The sequence below is a fragment of the Eubalaena glacialis genome, chromosome 2, assembly GCF_028564815.1.
Source record: "Eubalaena glacialis isolate mEubGla1 chromosome 2, mEubGla1.1.hap2.+ XY, whole genome shotgun sequence".
Lineage (NCBI taxonomy): Eukaryota > Metazoa > Chordata > Mammalia > Artiodactyla > Balaenidae > Eubalaena > Eubalaena glacialis.
Genome location: NC_083717.1, coordinates 195,319,936 through 195,341,662, shown reverse-complemented (window position 1 = coordinate 195,341,662; position 21,727 = coordinate 195,319,936). Strand labels below are relative to the sequence as shown.

The 21,727-nt window shown below is 62.1% G+C and overlaps 1 protein-coding gene across 3 annotated transcripts in view; it reads right to left on the bottom strand.

Moving 5' to 3' along the window:
- The window catches only part of MTA1 (metastasis associated 1), a 38,840-nt gene extending 19,380 nt beyond the window's left edge, over window positions 1-19,460 (bottom strand). The window contains exons 1-3 of one of the 3 annotated variants that reach the window (XM_061181393.1): window positions 19,313-19,460; window positions 5,048-5,115; window positions 324-417 (exon numbers count right to left, since the gene is read on the bottom strand). In XM_061181393.1, coding sequence (XP_061037376.1) covers window positions 324-417; window positions 5,048-5,115; window positions 19,313-19,340 — 190 coding nt within the window. In that variant the 5' untranslated portion in view covers window positions 19,341-19,460. The remainder of the gene's footprint in view (window positions 1-323; window positions 418-5,047; window positions 5,116-19,312) is intronic. The other 2 variants (XM_061181394.1, XM_061181392.1) reach the window with 2 other exon arrangements.
- Window positions 19,461-21,727: the final 2,267 nt, after the last annotated feature.

Genomic DNA, 21,727 nt, shown 5'->3' with positions numbered 1-21,727 from the left:
GCCTGCGTCCACCCTGCGTGGCGCAGAGGCCTGTCCTGGGCAAGAGCGGCCGCGGCCTCGCCCCTCCCCGCCCAGGCCTGGAGCCCAGGGCCCAGCGCTCCCTGCACCATCCAAGGAATGGTCCAACCAAGGATCTGGAAAGCCCCCCCAATTAAACTCCTCAGGCAGACGAGAGCGGCCACACGCTAGGACGAGCACGGCCAGGGCCGCTTCTCAGAGAAGGAAGGAGGCCCCGGGGACATGCACGGACTTCGTCTACACGCGCCCGGAGGCTGAGGTGGCAGCTACGGGAGGGCTGGAGGGCGGGCGGCTGGGAGACTCACTGGCGTGCTTGTCGGCCAGGGCGATGAGCGTGCTGGAGATGTCCCGCCTTCTGTAGAAGCACACCACCTTGGCCTCCACGTTCCCGCTGGCCGTCTGCAACAGCAACGCAGGGGCTAAGGAACGCACGCCCCGTGGGCCTGCGGCTGCCCGCAGGGGCGTCCCCCAGCTGGGGGCTCAGGGGTGACCAGGGACGGGCTCATCACGTGGAGCCCGTGCCCCAGGGAGGGCCCTGAAGGGCAGCGGCAACCCTGGCTGACGGAGGGGACGCACACCGGACCTAAACCGAGTCTGCGCCCCCCCCCCCCCACCGTCCTATCCCGAGCCGCCTGAGGACACCAGGGGGACCCCGGCCACCAGAAAGGACAGCTCTGCCGTGGCCTCGGGAGCTGCCCCTTCCTTTCGGGAACCAGAGGGGTGTGATCAAGGACAACCACCGCGGGCCTCCGTCACCCACCACGAGCAGAAACCTGGCCAGCACGCAAGAGGCGCGGCCCTGAGGCCTGGATCCGCCTCCGAGACGCAGGGCAGTGCGGCGGGGCTAAGCGTTGGCCTCGGCACCAGGATGGGGCTGCAGCGGCCAGGACCGACCTCCACGCGGCGGCTGCTGCCTGGGACGACCCGGGCTTGCAAAGCGTCCAACGAACACGGACAGAACAAGCAGCAGCAAGGACACCGCGAAGCCCGCGGGGTGGTAACCTCAGACCGAGAACATGTTTTTTCTTAACTAACGAAGTTTACAAAATTTTTAATAATAATGCAAGGATTGTATCACAATTCTAATCTTTGTAGAGTTTAGCACAGCAGCATTTATAAGATTAAACAAAATTATCTTTATGAAAAGTATTTCCCTTTTAGTTATTAAATTCCATTAGATCAGGAATTTTTCCTAAGAAAAACCGTCAGGAATTTTTCACATCCCTGAGCTAAGTTAAAGTGCTATCAACTCCGCTGCTTTACAGGTTCATCCCAAAAACTGCAGAGTGCACGCTGATGAAAACCATCCTCACTCCAGTCTACGAAGGAATATAAAGAATATGAAAAATTCTTCCAGGAGAACTGAGATCAAGTATCAAAACAAGTGACTGTGAGAGGGCCTGAAGACGACGCGGCCGTCTTCAGCGTGTGAAGGCTGGGTTTTTAGAAGCACGACTTGTCGACTTGTCAGGATGGCTGTGTCAGACCCGTAAACGTCTGGAGTGTTCAAGGGTGCCCAGAGTTTTGCAAGATGGGATTCCCAGACCAAAAAGCGCCTCCTAGAAATGGTCCTGGAGACTGTCCGCTGAACTTGGAATGACGAGGGGCCTTCAACACGATGGAGATGATCTGGCACCGCGTCAGGACCACAAAAGCAACCGGACAGAGTCTAGAAGGACGACCGCGACAGCGTCACGCAGAAGCCACGATCCCGGCCTCTGGGAGCACCTGGGCCTTGCGTCTTCAGGGCTCTGTCAGAGTCTCTGAGCCACTGAGGCTGCCCCGCAGCGGGCCCGTGGAGTCGCAGCGGGCCCGTGGAGTCGCAGCAATGCCCCCTCCTGGACCCACACCAGGTGCAGCCCCTCCCAGGGGCCCCCGAGAACGTGCACCTCCTGGGGTTGTGCCTGGTTCTGCACCACCTCAGCTCTGCGAGCCTGGCTTGGGCCAGACCCTGGAGACCCGGGACTCCAGAGCCCTCTTCCCTCTGGTGCTCTGCCCGGATCCCTGCTGCCTAGCCCCTCACAACCCCCATCTGTCTCCTCCATCTGCCTGCGTCCCCCTCCCCGGGCTGGGGTCCCAAAGGGCCTGTGGGAGGAAAGCTGGGGCGACTGCAGGGCACCCTCGCCCGTTTCCTGTCTCCACGGAGGCCGGCTCAGCGGCCCGGGAGCGAGGGCAGGAGGGCGGGGGGCCTTCCCACAGGGCTGGGGGTGGCCACGGCTCGGGAGCAGGCGCAGTGGGGTCCTTGGCCCCCCAGGAGGACCCCACTGGAGGACAACGTGGGATGCGGGGAGATGTCCCACTGGGGTCAGCAGCGTCTGCCTTTCGTCCTTTGCTGGACTTTTCGGAGATTCCCACACCCCACGGTCCAACCTGACTCCCTAAAACCTGGCTTCTAATCCCATGACAGAGGCTTCCCGGGAGGCCTCCGCCTGCCCTCTGGTCCTCTCTGGGCCTCTCCTGCCTGGCTGGCACCCAGAGGGCCCACACGGGGCCTGGTTCCCACGCCGCACCCCCCAACGCCCGTCCCAAGGGTCTGCCCTCCGCCCCCCCCACGCACCCCCATTCTCACGACCCCCGGTCGGCCTTTTCCTGTTCTTTCACAACGGCAATTTTCTCCAGTAGTGTAAAGATTTAACGCTTCATGAAAACAACGTAAATGCCATATATATCCAATCAAAGTTCTAAGGAGAAAACTCGACAGTTACTTTGAAAGCTCACGAAAGCCCAGAGTCCCTGAGGGGAGGTCTGGGGGAACAGGTGTCGGGCACAGCCCGGTGGAGGGGCTGCGAGGGGCTCAAAAGAGCCGGGCTTCGCGGGAGGGGCAGCAAGCCCCACAGGGACGCAGACCCAGCGGCTGCAGCTTCGTCAAGAAAACTCATTTTAGACTTGTTTTCATTTACAGAAAAGAGACAAAGCGCGGGAGCAACCCCTCGCCCCCCCTGCCCCGGTCTCCACGCCCCCCTTCCTCCCGACCCCTCAGTGCTCACTCCAGGGTCCGCTCCAAGGCCCCGCCAAGACCCCGCGCCGCCCCCCGCTGCTCCGGCTGGGCGGCGTGGGGACTGGCCAGTGGCCCACAGGGTGCCCTCCGCTGGGGCGCCCGCTGTCCCGGGGGCTGGATGGGGCTGTGGCTCTGGAGGACCTCGGGGTGGGGGCATTTTCTCAGGCCACTCCTTTGCTTGCAGGGCCCTCGTCTCCTCTGATTCCTCCTAACTGGATGTTGGGCCGTTGGAGGACTCTCTACTTTTCTGAGTTTTCTCTGTGTTTTCATCCCAGTTTCTGCTAATAACTTCCAGGAGCTTCTTCTCACTCCTGAGTCTCCCCAGTCACAGCGGCCGCCATGTCTCTCTGAGGATGCCCCCGGCTCGTCTGGCCTCAGTTTTCCTCTGCGCCCTCATCAGCTCTCTCCTCGGTCTGTTTCAATGGATCTCATGGTGGAAGCCGTCCTCCCTGCTCCGTCCAGGTCGCAGGCTGAGAGCAGGCGTTCTGCTGGGACGCGACGCCAGCGGCTCAGATCTCCCCCCGAGAGCACCCACCTCTCCACCTCCCTCTGCACACGAGGCTGCCCGGCATCCTGGGGCCGTCAGGGGAGAGCCCTCGAACTGACCCGGTTTCAGCCCCTGCCTGAACTATGATCGCCTGGGGCGCGCCCACCTCTCCAGCCGGGACTGAGCCCCCGTGCCCCGTGGGGTGGGAGGGGAGGCCAGCAGGGGTGCAGGGCTCCGAGGACCCCGAGGGCCACAGCAGACATCCGTGCTCTCCGGTGCTTTGGACCCACGCTGGCCCCTTTCCACCACGCCACCAGGCAGAGCTTCCTGGTGCCCACGCTCGCGTCCACCCTCACGGGGCGGAACTGCCTCTCCCTCACACGCGTGGTGTGTCGCGGCCAGAGTGAGGGCACCGTGGCCACCCTGCGACCACTGGCCACCATGGCACCGCCTGCCAGGACGACTCCACGCAGAGGCCTGGCCCCCAGCCGCGCCCCCAGTGATCCGCACGGGGTGGGGGGGGGGGGACACAGACGTCTGCTCCCATAGCAGCAGCGGGCATGGGCCGCACCCTCCCACCCTACAGCTCCAGCGGGCGGTGAGCAGGGCTTGGGGGAGGCGCCCGCCAGCGCACCGGTTCCAGCGGTGTGGTGGCCTCACGGGACATCCGGCCACCGCCCCCAGCCCCGGTCACTCCAGCCAGGCCGACACGCTCAGGCCGGGGCCGGGGCTTCGGGGCACGGGCACGCCGCCCATCTCCTGGTCCCGGCAGGCACGGCCGCAGGGTCGGGGTGCCGCCACGGCTAGTCTGATCCTTGGGGGACCGGCACCCTGACCTTCCCGCCCCACCCCGCCTGGTCCCGAGAATCGGCTGCACCGCCCCAAGGCCTGAGGTCCAGGAAAGCAGATCCTCCCCTGCCGGCCACGTGGAGGCACAGCAAGGTGGCCCCTCGCCAACACGAGTGACAACAGTGCTTCCGGGACGGGGGCTGCCCCAGGGTGGGGGTCCACAGCCGCCCTTCTGCAGGAACCAGGGGAGAGAGAAGCGGCAGAGCCAAGGGCCCTGCTGACCGGGCACCGCCGTGGCCAGAGCCGTGGCCTCGGAGGAGGGTCACACGGATGCCCTCTCCGCCAGTGCCCCCGCCAACGCCTCCAACTAGGAGGACGGCAGGAGAGGTGGGGGGGCTCCCCCACCGGGCTGGGGGATCCGCAGGGGACAGCACCCACTCCTCTGACCAAAGAGGCCATTCCGAACCTGTGAGCCCACGCCCAACGCGCCCCACCAGCCCCAGGAGGGCTCCGGGGGCCCCGTCCCCTAATCCACTCATAAGCGCCTGCCCAGGACGCTCGGCAGACGTGGAGCGAGAGAGGAGGGAGACGGGCAGGGGACCTTCGGGCTGTGGGCGCCCAGGCGGCTCCCTTCACTCCTCGGCTGGAACCATCCAACCCAGCCCCTCTCCAAACACCCTACCAGGGACCCTCAGGGATGGGCTCTCCAGGGAGGGGCACCCCCGCCCCCCAGCAGGGACGGGGCCACACGCTACCTTGTTGAGCTCCTCGATCCTCCGGATCAGGTACGGGTTGCTGGAGGAGTTCTCGAAGTAGACGTAGTCTGCAAACGGGCGAGAGCGCGTCAGCCTCGCGAGTCCGCCAGCCGGGGAGCCGGCCCCCCGCTCGCCCGCGGCCTGGCTGCATCTGTGGTGGCGGGCGGGGGCCAGGCTCAGGCGGGGGGCTGGGGGGCCGCAGGGGCTGCAGCCGGCCCAGAGGGGGCCCCAAGAGCGGTACCGCCAGGGTGGGAAGGACGGTCACAGGCACTGCTACCGCCGGCCCCAGAGACCACGTCGGCATGGAGGCTGCCAGACCCCGGACATCCCCCCATGCACATCCCCCGGCATCCCACCACCTCTCCTCCAAAGACAAAAGCGCTGAACGGAGGCCGGGGCTTCCCGGGTGGAGGAGACACGGAGCTCGCCGGGGCGGGACAAGGTCGGGGGCCCAGGGGAGCACGGTCCTGAGGGTGCTGCCGCCCCTGCCGGGTCCCCCAGACCTCAGGTCAGCACAAGCTCCCCTCACAGAAAAACCACACGTGCTCTCCGTTTCCCCAATGCCCCCAAGGGCGAGCGGGGCTCTGGCTCAGGGAGGCCCCCGGCAGGAGGCCAGGGGGCCCACCCGGGAAAGCCCAGGACAGCCGCGAGACCAGCCCCGCAGGGGACGGCTGACCAGGAGGCTGTCCGGGCTGGGGTCCGCTGAGGCCTGCACGTGCGCGCGGCCCAGGTGCCCCCGGACGGAGGTGAAGACCCCAGAGGGATCACGGGAGGGATGTGCCCGGAGGCTGGCTGGACAAAGAGAGGCCTGCGGGAGGGGCTGGCCGGCACGAGCTTGTTTCAGGGCGACTGCGGCCACGCTGCACCTCACTGGACCGTACACTCCAGACGGGCGGGTTTTATCACGTGTAGATTTTATCTCAACTAAGCAGTTTTTATAAAAATCAATCATCCAAGCTTTCGTTCTAAGAAACTAGATAAAGAGCAAATTAAACCTGAAATAATTACTCCTGCGTGTCAGGAACTGGAAACCACCCAAACGCTCCCCCGGGAGGGCAGGGGGTGGCAGACAGGCAGACAGCAGGTCTGCGTCCAGCGACAGAGTCCCGGCAGCGCCAGGAAAGGTGCCCTGGACACGGGGCGGCGGGGGGCTCGGGGGGTGGGCGTCTCGTGCCCGGGCGGCAGTTACACACCTGCCGGCAGCTGCCCTGCGCGTCCGAGGAGTGGGCTTCCCCGCCTGCAACTCGTGCTTCGGTAGGTGGGGAACAAAGAAGGAGGCAGGAGGGGGAGAGAGGAAGCAGCGGGAGGAGACGCAAGCCGCCCCCACGCCCGCGAAGGAGCCGGAGTGCAGAGGCAGCCGCCTTCCCGACAGAGGAAGAAAGGAAAGGAGGACCCCCTGCCCCTGCCCGGCCCAGACGGCTTCGCTGGTGAACCGTACCGAACCCGGAAGGGAGGCTGAACACAGTCTACACGAACTCCCCCAGAAAGCACTAGAGCAGGGAGCCCCCGGGGGCTCAGGAGGCTGGACACCGCGAGAGACGGCAGAGCAGTGCCCCTCCCCAACTCCGAGCACAGCTTCTCAGCACAACCTCTGCACGCGGAAGCCGGCAGCCCAGCAAGGGGACACGCCCTCGACCACTGGGAGTCACCTGGGGACACGTCGAAATCACAGCAGTGGAATAAAGAAGAAAAACCGTCTCAATGGATGCAGAGGAGCTGACGAAACCTACACAATTCCTGATAAAAACTCTGACGCAGGGGCTTCCGTGGCGGCGCAGTGCTTGAGAATCCGCCTGCCAATGCAGGGGACACGGGTTCGAGCCCTGGTCCGGGAAGATCCCACATGCTGCGGAGCAACTAAGCCCGTGCGCCACAACTACTGAGCCTGCGCTCGAGAGCCCGCGAGCCACAGCTACTGGAGCCCACGCGCCTAGAGCCCGTGCTCCACAAGACAATCCACCGCAATGAGAAGCCCGGGCACCGCAACGAAGACCCAACGCAGCCAAAAATAAAAATAAATAAATTTGTTAAAAAACAAAAAAACCAAAAAACCTCTGACGCAAACTAGGAATTCAAGGGAACTTCCTCGCCTGCTAGCAGGCATTTACCAAAAACCTACAGTGAAGTCATGTTTACTGATGAAAACACGGTGCCCTCCCCTAAAGCCGGGAAGAGGGCACGGGAGTCGATCCACTGCACTGCTACTCACCCACAGGTCCTAGTCGGTGCCACGAGGAGAAAAAATAAATACATGAAAGGCGTACAGATTGGAAAGGAAGAGAGAAAACTCTCTAAATGCAGAGGACATGACTGTCCACAGAGAAATTCCCAGAGTTTACAAAAAGCTATTAAAACTAATGAGTGAGGGCTTCCCTGGTGGCGCAGTGGTTGAGGGTCTGCCTGCCGATGCAGGGGACACGTGTTCGAGCCCTGGTCTGGGAAGATCCCGCATGCCGCGGAGCAGCTGGGCCCGTGAGCCACAATTGCTGAGCCTGCGCGTCTGGAGCCTGTGCTCCGCAACACGAGAGGCCGCGATAGTGAGAGGCCCGCGCACCGCGATGAGGAGTGGCCCCCACCTGCCGCAACTAGAGAAAGCCCTCGCACGGAAACGAAGACCCAACACAGCCATAAATAAATAAATAAAAATAAAATACTTAAAAAAAAAAAAAAAAAGAGCTTCTCCCTATGTTAAAAACAAAAACAAAACAAAACAAAACAAAAAACTAATGAGTGAGGGGCCGCTCTTGCCTTGAGATGGACTACATTCTGCCTATGGCATGTGCTGCTCTCTCCATAAACCTGCTTTCACTTAAAAAAAAAAAACTAATGAGTGAGGGTTTAGCAAGCTCATAGAATACAAAAATAGTGTATTAAAAGTACCGTTTACAATAGCTCACAAGTACTGAAGTATTAATTTAACAATCCACAGATCTTTAAAGATCAAAAGCTCTGTGCAAAGATCTGTATGCTGAAAACTACAAAACGCTACTGAGAAAAACCAACAAAATCTAAATAAATCGTAACATAAGATATCATGGACCAAAACGCAGACCATCAACCTTTTTCGGTACAGGGCCAGAGAGTAAATACTTCAGGCTTCCCACGACAAGAAGCTAAACCAAAGATATCACTTAGGTATTAACATAATACATTTCCACAAACATTTTACCAATGAAATTAAAATTAAAACAATAAAAATTGAGTATACTTCTTTGTGATAATCCTGGCCTACTAAGGAATTCTGTTTTGGGGGAGGACAATTTGCTTCATCGGGGCTCAAGTTCATGTTCTGGATCGCGAAAACCCATCGCAACGTCCCTGTTAATGCCCACCCGTGACGCGGCTTCTATGTCTTTCCGCACAAAAAGTACCCAAACAACGATATCCATCTGCAAGCGTGAAATTTTAATTGAGCACACTCATACTGGACTCCCTGAGATTTCTCTCGACCTTTCCCTTTCAGCATTTGTGCAGTGAAGGGTGAACCCAGCAGGCCCGGGTCGTCCACACCCTGCACGTCCCAAGGAAGGTGTGGCCCCCGACCTGCTCCTGGGAGGTCGCCCCAAAGCCCCTGGAGGGTCCTGCCTGATGGGAGTCTGCCCACCTGGGGGCATGGGCCACACAGACCACGCCGACAATGTGATCTGCGGTGGGCCAGAGGTCAACCTGACCTCCGGAGGGCTGGACACGAAGGCCAGCCACGCTGATGGTTAGCCATGGCTACGTGACCAACCTGGATACACACCCTGGACACCGAGTCGCGTGTGGTCTCACCATCTGTGGCCCTGGGAGAGGCCAGCTGGAAGCCTTGACCTTTTCACCTTTGCTGATTCTGGTGTATATCCTTTTGTTGTACTAAACTTAGCCATGAGTGTGACGGCTTTGCTCACCCAGAACTGCAGCAGGTGACACAGTACAGATGCTGGGGCAGCTCCTCAAGGCAGCTAAGTGTCTTCCAAAACACAGAAACCTCCTTCGCACTTGCACCGCGGCCCAAAACACACTGCGGGGACTGTGGTCTGAACTCAGAGAACATGCCCGATGCAAATCTGGGTCAGAATGGAGAGCCCATTTCTCGTTTTAACATCTGACAGTAAGAAACTGTATAAAGCAGTCTGTGATTCAAACAACGTCAGTCGTCACCAAAATGAATGTACCACAGTATAAGTTTGCAGTAAGTGCCATTTCATGTAATTTTCAGATGAATTCATAAAGGACCATTATCAAGTATGCAGCAAAAACTAATTTCCAAAGGCACTCAGTGTTTGATACTCGTGGTTGAGAGTGGTTCTTCTCATTCTGAAAAATTCTAATTTCTGCCCCGAGTTTAAGAAATCACAGTAAAATTTAACCACTGCTACGCCCTCAAGCTGCTGCACGGTAGGGCAAGTCAAGATATTCAGCTTCCACCTTTTTTTTTTTTGGCTGTGTTGGGTCTTCACTGCTGCGCACAGGCTTTCTCTAGTTGCGGCGAGCGGTGGCTTCTCTTGCTGCGGAGCACAGGCTAGATCTAGGCGTGCGGGCTTCAGTAGTTGCAGCACACGGGCTCAGCAGCTGCAGTGCTTAGTTGGGCTTAGTTGCTCCGCGGCACGTGGGATCTTCCCGGCCCAGGGCTCGAACCCGTGTCCCCTGCACTGGCAGGCGGATTCTTAACCGCTGCGCCACCAGGATGTCCTCAGCTTCCACTTCTGATAAAAATTCACAGAACTGATGATGGCTACCTCCTCGAGGTCAAGTGCAGCTCACTGCTGACACAACAGGTTGGGTGAAGCACGAGACTCAACATTTTGCACAAAACGCCCGCTGACAAGCAGCCCGACGGACAACGGGCTTCAGGCACCTGATGTGTTAACAAGCTTTGTCCAGGTGTCCAGCCAAGCCCTGTTCTGCTCCATACACCAAATTCTGTTCGCGCATATAGCAGTTTGTCCTACGAATCAGCTCACGTGGCTACGGAGGCTGAGAGGTCAGATGATCTGCCGTCTGCAAGCTGGGGACCAGGAGCCAGTGGTGAGAATCAGCCTGAGTCCAAAGGCCTGAGAACCGGAGTCCAAAGGCTGAGCACCAGGAACCCCGATGTCCAAGGACAGGAGAGGATGGACGACCCAGCGCAACGAGCGGGACGCCAGCCCCTCGCCTCTCCGTGCCATCAGGCCTCACAGACTGGACGCTGCTGCGCTGGGAGGGCTCCGATCCAGGCTGACCTGTCCCGCAACGCCCTGGCAGCCACGCCGGAAACGACGTCCCCCCCGGCTCCCTGGCCGCCCTGAGCCCGGCCGGGTGGACACAGCGTCCTAGTAGAGCCCACTTCAGTCGGCACGAGGTTGGCGCTTTCCCCACTTCTTTGAACATCTCGGCTGTGCCTGGTCCAGGCAGACTCTTCACAGAGGCCGGTCTCCTCGCGGGGAGCCCATCCCGCACACCCCGCGCCCACTCCCAGCCCCTCAGCCTGGGCAACCAGCCTCCCAAAGGCTGCTCCTCGGCCAGCCGCCACCAACACGACTGAATGACGTCACCACCAGTAACCGGCTTCGCCTGCCCGGCCGATCAGTGAGCAGACTCTGTTGGAGGCTCTTGTGCGGTTCGCGAACTTCCGTGAAGGAACCCTGCGGCTGCACCCACGCACACTGCGTCCCTTCGGCACAGCGCTCACGCCCCTAAAGCCACCACCTCCCAAGCCCGGGTGCCCTGCTCGCTCGGCGGGGACGGGGACGCAGACAGGGCTCCAAGCCACTGAGTTACAACACGTGGGTGTGATGCGCAATGACGGCACCGCAGGTGGGCGGGTGAGCAAGTGAGGAGACCTCACCACCGCTCGACCACACTGAGGCCCCAAAGCAGCCAGAGGACACACGCAAACGCACAAGCACGGCTCGTTCCAACACGACTTTATTTATGGGCACTGAGATTTGAATTTCATGGAATTTTCATGTGTCCTAAAGTATTCTTCTTTTGATTTTTTTTTCCTCAACCATTTAAAAATGTAGGAACCATTCTTAGCTCATGAGTCACACGAGAACAGGCAGTGGGCCGCAGCCTGCCAGCCCCTGTAGCAGAGGACTCGATCCTGGCGAAGATGCCAATTTTCCCCCAAACTGATCTCAACCATAGTTTCAACGTGATCCCAATCAAGACGCCACAATTTTTTTCCTGTAGAAACCAATAAGCCAATCCTACACTTTGCATGGGAAATCCGAGACACCAGAATAGGCTAAACAATTTGGAAAAAGGACAAAGTCAGGGAATTCCCTGGCAGTCCAGTGGTTAGGACCCTGCACTCTCACTGCCGAGGGCCCGGTTCAATCCCTGGCCAGGGAACTAAGATCCCGCAGGCTGCGTGGCACGACCAAAAAGAAAAAGAAAAAAGAAAAAGGACAAAAGTTGGAGGATTCCCACCTGATCCAGATTTGCCATGAAGTTACAGTAATCCGGACGGCGTGGATTGGCAAAAGCATGGCCGCATCAATGGAAAAGAGAGGAGGAACAAAGGGAAGCACAGCGAACGGGTTCGACCAAGGTGCCTGCAGATGGGGGGGCGGTTAAGACGTTAACAGGTGGAGATGGACAACTGGATGTTCACACGCAAAAAGGGAAGGCCCGAGAACCATCACCTCCACCACACACACAAAAACGGACTCAGAATGGGTCATGCACTTGCAAGTAAAGCCTGGAACTATAAAAATTCTACAAGAAAACAGGATAAAATCTTTGTGACCTTGGGGTAGGCAGACTTCATACACTTCTCTCTTATAAAAGAGAAACTTTGCAAAATACATATCTCGTAAAGAACTGAAATCCAGAATATAAAAGAAACTCTCACAACTCAACAGTAAGCTTCTTTCCAATTTTAAAAACCTGGCAAAGGATTTGTCCAGACGCCTGACCAAAGGCACAGGGATGGCAAATAAACACGCGGAAAGATGGCCAGCAGCACAGATGCTTAGGGAAACATGAATCAAAACTCTAGTGAGATGCCCTGTGTGCCAGTCAGACTCCTGTGCAGAGGACCCAGGCCCCTCAGCATCGCTGCCGGGAGCACAGGAAAGTAAAGCCGCCGCCTTGGAAAGTAATGAGGCTGCACTGCGGACAGGCGACTCCGCCAGGCAAGCCCACCCCTGGGCACTTTCACCCACGAGAAACACCCATGACAACATACGTTCACACTCAAAGCTGAGCACAGGTGCTCACGGTCGGCTGCACTCAACCACCAAAACTGGAAATAGGGGCTTCCCTGGCGGCGCAGAGGTTGAGAATCCGCCTGCCAATGCGGGGGACACGGGTTCGAGCCCTGCTCCGGGAAGGTCCCACATGCCGCGGAGCAACTAAGCCCGTGCACCACAACTACTGAGCCTGCGCTCTAGAGCCCGGGAGCCACAACTACTGAGCCCACGTGCCACAACTACTGAAGCCCGCATGCCTAGAGCCCGTGCTCCGCAACAAGAGAAGCCACGGCAATGAGAAGCCCGTGCACCGCAACGAAGAGTAGCTCCGCTCGCCGCAACTAAAGAAAGCCCACGCGCAGCCACAAAGACCCAACGCAGTCAAAAATAAATAAATAAAATAAATAATTTTTTAAAAAAATTATATTAAAAAAAAAAACCTGGAAATGGCCCAGCTGTGATCTGAACGTCAGGTCCTTCCAAAAGTCACGCTGAAATCCTAACCCCAAAGCCATGGTATCTGGAGGCAGGGCCTTTGGGAGGTGCTTAGGTGGGGCCCGGAGTGGGATTAGTGCTCTTACAGGAGACCCCACAGAGCTCCCCAGACATCGAGGCTGCTGGAGCCTTGACCTGGGACCTGCAGCCTCCAGAACTGCAAGAAGTTGGCATCTGTTGTTAACCAGCCCCCAGTGGCTCATGCCTTGTTACAGCAGCCTGAAGGGACCAAGCCGACCCCTATGTCCCTTCGCCGAATACACCTCGGTACATGCGTTCGACGGAACCTATTCAGCAAGCAGAGGATGAGCCACCGACACGAGGACAAGTTCTGAGCGCGCTGCACCCCATGAAGGAAGCCAGCGTGCTGCGTGACACCCTGGAAAGGGCATCTGCAGCAACAGGGACAGATCGGGGCTGCCAGGGCTGGCGTGGGGGGCAGGCGGGCTGACTACAGAAGGCAAGAGGGACACTCGTGGGCCGTGGAAGCAGTCTAGCCGCCTCCCCCTCCCGGCCTCTTTAGGACCACACACGTGGAAGCGTGTGCGGCAGTTACACAGCGGTGTGCGTCGGCCCGAATCAAAGAACCGCACACATAAAAGGGTGTCGAAAAGCGTACTTCAATAGACCTAACTTTAAATGTAAAAAATACACACAGGCCGTTCCCGTTTGTCTCAGTAATTATGTTCCCTAATGTCACCACTAACACCGAACTATCCTGAACTGAGCCATCGCCCCAGGGGGAGCCCAGGGTCAGGGTCCCGCCAGCCTCGGGCCACCTTTTCATCAGCAGATCGACATATAACCTGTCCTCTGTATCTGTTTAAAGACACCGTATCCGGTACGTATCGTATCGTCCACTCATGAGTGTTGGGCCCGTAGCCTCCCTGCGCTTAGGGACACTGGACGCACTTCATGGCTATGCTGGCGGGCACTTGAAACACTGAAATCGCCAACTAGAAGCTCAAAAATTCAAGCGGCATGGTCCTCAACAGGCCGGGGGACCCACCCCTCGCGGCTCCACCGGTTACACATCAACCTTAGGGAGATGGCGGATTCGCAAAGACGATCCGTGAGGAGTGATGAGGCTGGACAGGATGTGTCCGCTGAGCAAGCGGGCGAGGTGGTCACAGCCAGGAGGCCGCGCGAGGGGCGCCAGCGGGGACAGAGGCCCCACGAGAACACGGGCGCACACCCCAGGAGGGCCAGGCCATACCTGCCGCCAGACCCCCATCAGCATCCCTCCAGAACCGACTCCCACCAGGTGCCCTGGGGCCGGGGAGCCCGCAGCGGGAACGGCGGGGCGCCTAAGGAAGCCAGACGCCTGACCCTGCAGGACCATGTCCGCTCTCACCTGCTACACCTGGGCCCCCCGAGCCCAGAGCCAGGCCGCCTGCACGCGGGCCCCCTCCTGCTCCTCTGTCCTCGCCCCGGCGGCTCCACCTCCCCAGCCAGGCCTCCCGTGCACACACCCCACTGGACGGAGGCCGGACCCTGCCTGGAGGGGCAAGGGGCCGACGACCACAGGGCCCGGCCTCCCTCCAGGGGCTGGAGCGCAGGGTGGAGGCTGACGGCCGGTCACGCGGGCGCCAGAGGCCGGGCCCCAGGCCTGAGCACGGCAGGTGTCCCCCACATCTCTACAGAGGAAGGATCCCCCACATCTCTACAGAGGAAGGGTCCCCCACATCTCTACAGAGGGACAGAGCCGTCCTCACCCGCACGCCAGGGAAAGCCCGGCCGGTGCCCACGGCTGAGCTCACTGGAGCACGTCCCCCCACGGCCCTGGGCTGGACCCAGTCCCCTCACGCGGGGTGCGGCCGCCTCTCAGAGGCGACCTCCTGCGACCCCCAGGGGAGCCCCGCCCACGCAGCCCGAGGAGCCCACTCTGCCCAACGCCCACAGACGGACCCTCAGGGAGCCGGTGTGGCCGCCCGGACCCCCGCCTTGCAGAGGGCAGGGAAGCGGCGGGCCTGCCCTCCAGGGGTGCCGAGCGCGGGGTCCCTCTGGGCGTGCTGCAGCCACGCCCCTCGCTCCCGAGGCAAGCAGCCCTCACCTCCGGTCACCACCGTCACACGCGTCACCCAGAGGAACCTGGGCCTCCGTCTCAGGGGCCCATGCCCAGCTGGGACCCCCGTGCAGTGACAAGAGGGCCAGGACCCAGTCGGGGGGCCACCCAAGGGCGGGGCCGGATCACGGGGCCCCGAAGGTGCTGGGAGTTGACCCTCCACCGCAGGAACCACTAAGCAGTTTGAAGCAGGGGAGACGGAGCAGACCCGCTGCTCAGAAGGGTCATCTCAGGCAGCCCACGAATCGCAGCCAGGAGAGGGTCAGGGCGCTGCAGGGCCGGGAGAGCGGGCGTCCCACGAGAAGGCACAGCTCCAACCCGCGTCCCACTGACCGGGAGCGGGGAGGCGGCAGGGGCCTGGCCAGCGCGAGACGACGGGCAGCATCCCCGAGGCCACCCCTGGCAGCCCCGCCCGCCAGGCCCTGCCCAGGAACCGCACCCCGATGTCGGCCTGGACCCCCCGGCTGTGGAGACGGCACCAGCACCCTCGTCCGTCCACACAGGGGCCCCCAGAGCCCCGGGAAGGCTGTGCCCGCTGCCATCGGACACGGGGCCCCTGCTCCCTGAAGACAGACGGGACAGGGGTGCAGGGCGGACAGAGAGACCGAAGGCAGGAGAACAGGACATTGTGTTGAACATCAAACTCTTGAGAGAAGACAGCTGGGGGTCACGGTGGGGGGGTGCCTCAGGGCACCTCACCACCCTCACCCCGCCCCGAACTTCAGCGGGAGGCAGCCGGGAGGAGGGGCCCCTGTGCCAACCTCACCCAAGCCACCCCTCGGGCCCCGCATGTCCAGCACCCACGTCCACACGTCCGGACGCCCTGGGAAGGCCACTGCGGACTGCAGGGGTGCCCGCCCCGCCACGTGAGAACGTCCCTGCTGGCCCCGCACAAGTTTGGCATTTTCCCGCGTGTGGATGTCTTACCTAGTCAGAAGTTAAAATTAAACAAAGAAGCATTTCTGACAACAGAACAGGATACAGATGACAAAGATAAAAACAGCAGGGGCAACGGAGACACTGTCAAGCTGCCCGGAGGACTAGGGTGTTCCTATCACCTTTTCAAAATATATTTTTAAAAATCAACTATCCAAGAGAATGGGCGTTAATTTCTTACAACAGAAGAAAAAAAGAGACGAGGCCTGAGGGGAGATGGCGGCAGCCCGCCCGTTAAAAAACACACCCACCGCCCCAGACAGCGACCGCGGTATCGGCGGCTCCCGGCTGTTGGTTTTCGCTTTCTGTCCTGAAACATGACAGAACGTCTCTGCACAGAGACAAAAAGAGGCGCCCGTGGTGCCCTCAGTCCACGGCTCGCTCCAGAAGACTGGCCAGGTGCCCCCACTCCCCACGCAGAGCGCAGACCCCAGAGGAAGAGGGGTCGTGGACCCTGAGCCCGCCACCAGCGTCCAGGCCTCCTCCGCCACATTCGCTGTCGCCGCCGACAGCAAGCCTCTGTCCAGGCTGGGTCCCCTCCCAGGTTGACCCACTCCGCCCAGCCGGTCAGCTGGCACAAAGCTGCAGCCGTGCCTTCGCCCCGCCCAGACATCCTGGCAGGGCCTCGGGACGGCCTGCCAGGTAGAATGCAGGACACCCAGAGAACGCTGGACTCTGCTAACTACTTTCTAGCGCATGTCCCTCCCGTGCAATATTTGGTACAAACTTACGCTAAGAAATTATTTATCTGAAATCCAAACTGAACGGGCGTCTTGTACTCTCCTGGCTGAGTCTGGCACCTTTGGAAAAGGTAGAGCGTCCTGAGTGGAGACAACGGGGGCGGCGGGGAGGGGGGCTTTCCCAGACTCTGCTCCTGCAGTGCTCCCCAGGCCGGAGTAGGCTGCCCAGGCAGGGCCAAACCCCAGCAAGAGAGGGGCATACCTTCCTCTGTCTGGGCCCTGAGAAATCCAGACACCGCCCCCCAACCCCGAGCAAGCAGCACCTCAGGACAGGATGCCAACCTGCCAACACCCCGCCCACCGGGACCACCGGCCTTGCAGACCCATGGGACAGCGCCTTGGGATTCCATACAGAAACTGGAGACGGAACTGCAGGGACCAAGAGGGAGTCCAAGTGGAAGCGGTCCTGCAACACAGGCCCTGGGAGGGCCTCCAGGACACCCTCGGGGGGACACGCAGACCACTCCCCTGGAGGAGGCACCGCAGGACACAGAGATCCTGGTCAACACCGTGGGGAAACTGAGGCACGGGACGGTCTGAGGGTGGCCAGGCCCCCGCTGATTTCGCAGCCAGATAGGTGGCTCGAAGCCCACATGTCAAGGAGTGGACACAAGTGGCGATCGGGGCATCCACGGCCTGGATGGGGCGGGGACAGCTCCCCTTGGAACCAGTCCCCACAGGCAGGAACAGTGGGGGTCCCACCCACCGAGGCGGGGGCTGGCAGAAGCGCCTGGCAGCGGGTGAAGGCGCAGCAGGGGCCAGCTGAGGGCCTCCAGCCCCCGGCCGCCGCCACCTCCTCCTGCAGCCTCCGTGTCTCCTCCATCCAGGAGCTGGGCGCCTCCGTTCTGCGGACACTGCTTCGTTTATTCAGCATGCCAACGTGACCGCAGGGCCAGTGCCTGGGATGGGAGGTAAGACCACACCTGCCGAGGGGCTTCTGGCTGGCTAAACCCAAGGGGGCACCGGGCGAGCTGGAGGGTGGGCTGACCGGAGGGGCCTCGGGCTGCGCAGGAGGCCAGGAGGGGTCTGCACTACGGAAAGGTGGTCCAAGAGGGCACGGGTTCGGGGGTCAGTGAACGGGCAGCTGCAAGAGAGGCAGGAGCCCTGGGCTGCGCAGCTGGGCTGGGGCAGAGGCCGAAGCTACCAGGGCGGAGAAGGCGGCTCAGTCCTGGGGGTGACCCTCCCACCTCCATCCACAGATGGCCGGCTCCTGCTTGGAGCGGCGAGGCTGGGAAATGAACAGGCCTCTCCTGGAGTGGCCCCTACGCTGCAGCCTGCTCCCCACAGGTGTCCGCCAGGAACCTGTGCTACACGGAGTACAGGCCCCCGTTCCCGTGACCACCTCTGAGCCAGAGAGAGCAAGGAAGGGCCTGACGGCCGGGCAGGTGCTGCACCGACCCACTGCACAGGTTGGGGTGCACACCCAAGGTCACAAGGCTGGCTTGGCACTCGGGGTCACCTGGCCAGCGACATGGTAAACTGAGGACAGAGGAGACTTGGAAAGCGAGGCCAGCACCGTCCTCAGCCCTGACACACTCCACCAAAGGTGGGCAAGTGAGCATCTCAAAGTCTCAGAGAGGGTGGGCACCTCACCTCCCCGTGAAGGACCAGCTCAGAACCCCATGGAAAACCCGCGGCACAGCCTCCCGGAGCCCCCTCCCCACGAAGTGGGGCAAGGCCCAAAGCCGGCGGCTTCCTGGGGCCCAACTGGGAGGACGAACAGCCCAGGAAGGAAGCCCCCCAGGGCCTCAGCCAGCTCAGCGGCCCCCTAACCAGGGGGCTATCTGCCTCTTCCGCACCCTTGCAAAGCACCTCCCTGCTGGGCTGGGGAAACAGGACGCAGCAAAAAGTTTGGGGGTGTCTTAGAAAAGCATGCTCGGGGTGACCACAGGCTGCTGAGGACCCGGAGAGGGAACCCTGCTAGGGGAAGCCCCCAAGCACACGCCCGGCCCAAGGGGTAGCCCTCAGCTGCCCCTGGGCTCCCACGCATGGGGCTCCCCACCCTAGAGGGGACCCACTCTCCACCCCAGCACCCGAGCCAGCCCTGCCTGCCCCGGTGGGCACTCCACACCCCTGCGGCCCCCAAACTCCCGCTCCCAGGAGGGCAGCCAGCACCCCCCTCCCCCGACCATGTGCTCCTGCTCTGCTCCGGGGTGGGGGGCTCCCGCCAGGTCCCTGGCCCAGAAGGATGCTCTGCGACTCCAGAGCCTTCCACAGTTCCTCTGCCAGGGCCCAACAGGCTACACGGTCGGCCCCCAACAGGTGGGCAGAGCCCCCGCCTCCCTGGTGCGCCGCTCGGCCACTACCCGCACCAGCTCGTGAGGGCCGGCCCAAGGGGTCACTTCGGGTTGGGATGAGCATGGCCGGGGCAGAGGTGGCGGTGGAGGAACGGGCTGCTCAGAAAGGGGGGGGAGGGGAAGGAGATGGGGTGGGGTGCAGAAGAGTGGGTGAGCGCTGCCGGGGGAGGGGGAAGGACGGCCCAGCCGGGACGGCCTGCAGTGGGGGAGGGGTGCAGAGGCGGAGGGAGGGGAGCAGAAGTGGGCCGATGGGGGGGCTGGGACGATGGGGAGGCGGGCGGAGGAGGGGAAGGGGAAGGGGAAGAAGGGAAAATGGGGGAGGGAGGGACACGACGGGGAACCCGGGCAGGGGGTGCAGAGGGGGCCCGGGCGCAGGTATGGCGAGGCCCGGGGCGGCGGTTTGGGACCGAGGCAGGGAGGGGAGAAGAGATGGGGGGCGGAATGGGGCCCGGGGGGGATGGGGACCCGGCGGGGACTGGGGGGATGGGGGCCGGCGGGGCCCGGGGTGGCAGGGTCGGGCCCGCGGCGCATAAAGGCGGCGGCGGCGGCGGGCGCACAGGCGGCGGCCTTACCTCCGACCCTGTACATGTTGGCGGCCATGTCCGGCGGCGGCGGCGGAGGCCGCAGGCTGGGCCGGGCTGGGCGCGGGGCTCGGCGCGGGCGGCCGCGAAAATGGAGGCGCGCGGGCGCGAGGCGCGGGGGCGCGGGCAGGCGGGCGGTTTAAAGGGGCCGCGCTGCTGCTGCCGCCGCCGCCGCCGCTGCTGCTGCCGCCGCCGCCTCCGCCGCCGCCGCTGCCGCTGCCGCCGCCGCCGCCGCCGAGGCCGCGCAGGGACCGAGGGCCGCGGTGCGGGCGGGAGAGGAAGAGGAGGAGCGGCCGCGGGGAGGGAGGGGCCTCGGGCGCCACCGCCCACCGCGTGGGCCGTTAACCGGCCCGCGGTCGCGCGCTCCCCGCCGCCCGCCCGCGCCCCCCGGGGTCTTCACCACGCCCCTCCCCGCAGCGGCCCCCACCAGCCGTCCACGCCGGTCCGAGTCCTTCCTGGGCTTCCCGCTCCTCTTTCGCACCCTCCCTCCTGTCGCAGGGTCCCCTCCGAGTCCCCCACTTCCCTGAAGCGCAGCGGCCCAGCCGCGGCCTCTTGACTCCCGGCCCGGCCCTCTCCGCTCTCGCCGGGGGTCTTTGTGCCTGCCCCACTGCCCAGCCCCACGCCCCGCCTGGACGGCGGCGGCGCCCCCATCCCACCTCCGTGCGGGCGCTGCCTCCCCGGACTGTGGCCTGAGGAGAAGGCCAAGGGAGGCGCGTGGCCGTGCCCAGAGGACCCTCTGCAAGGCCCCGCCTGAGAGCGGGGGTCCCGCAGGCCTCTGTGACACGGCCCAGACCCCGCGGCTGGTGGGGCGGGGGGCTGTGCGTGCCCAGAACAGCGAGTCTGGACGGGCCCCTGTGGGTGAGGCACCTGCCTGTCCTCCCCAGGCCCGGCAGAACCTGCAACCGAGTGTGAGCTTAAGGTCCGAGGATGGTGGGGAGCGCGGTGGCCTGGGCGCACCCCGCAAGGAAAAGCAGTGGGTGCAGGGGGAGTCCCGGGTGGAGAGAAGCGGGTACCCGGCCACGCTGGGAGCCAGGACCAACCTGGCTGCTAGGAGGCCAGCGGAGGGAGGTGTCGGGGCCCCAGGGTGACTGCCTTGTCCACTCAGGGACATCCCTTCGAGACACGGAGGGGAGTGGCGAGGGGGTGGAGCTCAGGAGAGGGCCCCGGCCGAGCACCTCCGCCGTGATTGACGGCGGCTGCATGGGAGGAGCTTAGGGCTGAGGATATTTAGGCAGGTTCCCCAAGGGGGTGCGCTGGGGGTGGAATGGTCTCCCTCCCCCCAGGCCCCCGTCCTAGCTTCGTGGCCTGCATCTCCTCATCTGGACAGCGAAGCTGCAGCATGAAGTCCCCTTCCACCTACACCTAACAAGTCGACCATAAAGTTAGTTAAGAACCACCGATAAGTGCCCAGGCAGGGCTTTCAGCTTTCCGCAGGGCCGCCCGCCTGCCAGCTGCAGCTGCGGGGAGAAGCAACAAAGGGCGGGGGCTGTTCTCCTCCCTGGACGGGCCGTGGGGGTGAGCGGCAGTCCGGGCTGACCTCCACCGGAAGCAAGGCCACGGGCCGCGTCTCAGGGAAGCCGCTGGAATAACAGGTCTCCCCCCTCCCAAAGCAGAGTGACGTCTAATAAAACCTCGGGAGACAGCACAGAGCCCCCGCTCCTCCGTTGGCTTCCACACTGCTTTCCCCTCTCCAGACTAACAAAAAAGGGGGATTGCATGCAATGCCCAGCCCTTACACCAGCTCAGCGGCAGGCCAACAGACCCGAGACACCTTGCAAAAAAGACTTAGGAATTCATCCATTTAGTAGCAGAGGAAGTAGACATTCAGGAGAGAGCCGGGAAGGTGTGTGAAGGTGTGGCCACATCCACGGCCGCAAGGACAGCAGGGGGCGGGGGTGAGGCGCAGCGGAAGAGACCTGAAGAAGCAGACGACAACTCCACAGGAGCCCTGGAATCTTAGGAGCTTGACAGAACGTGAGATCGGTAATCAGAAGTCAGAGAGTAGATGGCGGGACAGCAGAATGAGAGCAAGGTTTAAGAGCTGAGGAAACACAGTTCCTCAAAATCACGCCGTCGCTGGAACAAGAAACAGCGAGGGGCAGGATGTCGGGCGACTAACAGGGAAGGCTGCGCGGTCCAGTGGGGAGCGGGGGAGAGGTGATAAACATGACATGACGGGCCTTGAAGACAAAGTGATGAGGGTCAGGGGACAGGGTGATCATAGTGGGGGCACTGTTTGGAGAGGCTGGGACATCGGTGAAGGAGGGACCCATGGGAGTCCAGCGGTGGGTGAAGTGGCCCAGAGGCCACTCGACGGGGCCGCGTCCTTGTGCAGGGCCTGGAGAGCCCCGAGTGACCTGAGCTGACCTCTGGTGAGGGATGGGGGAAGCGGCAGCAGACGTGGAG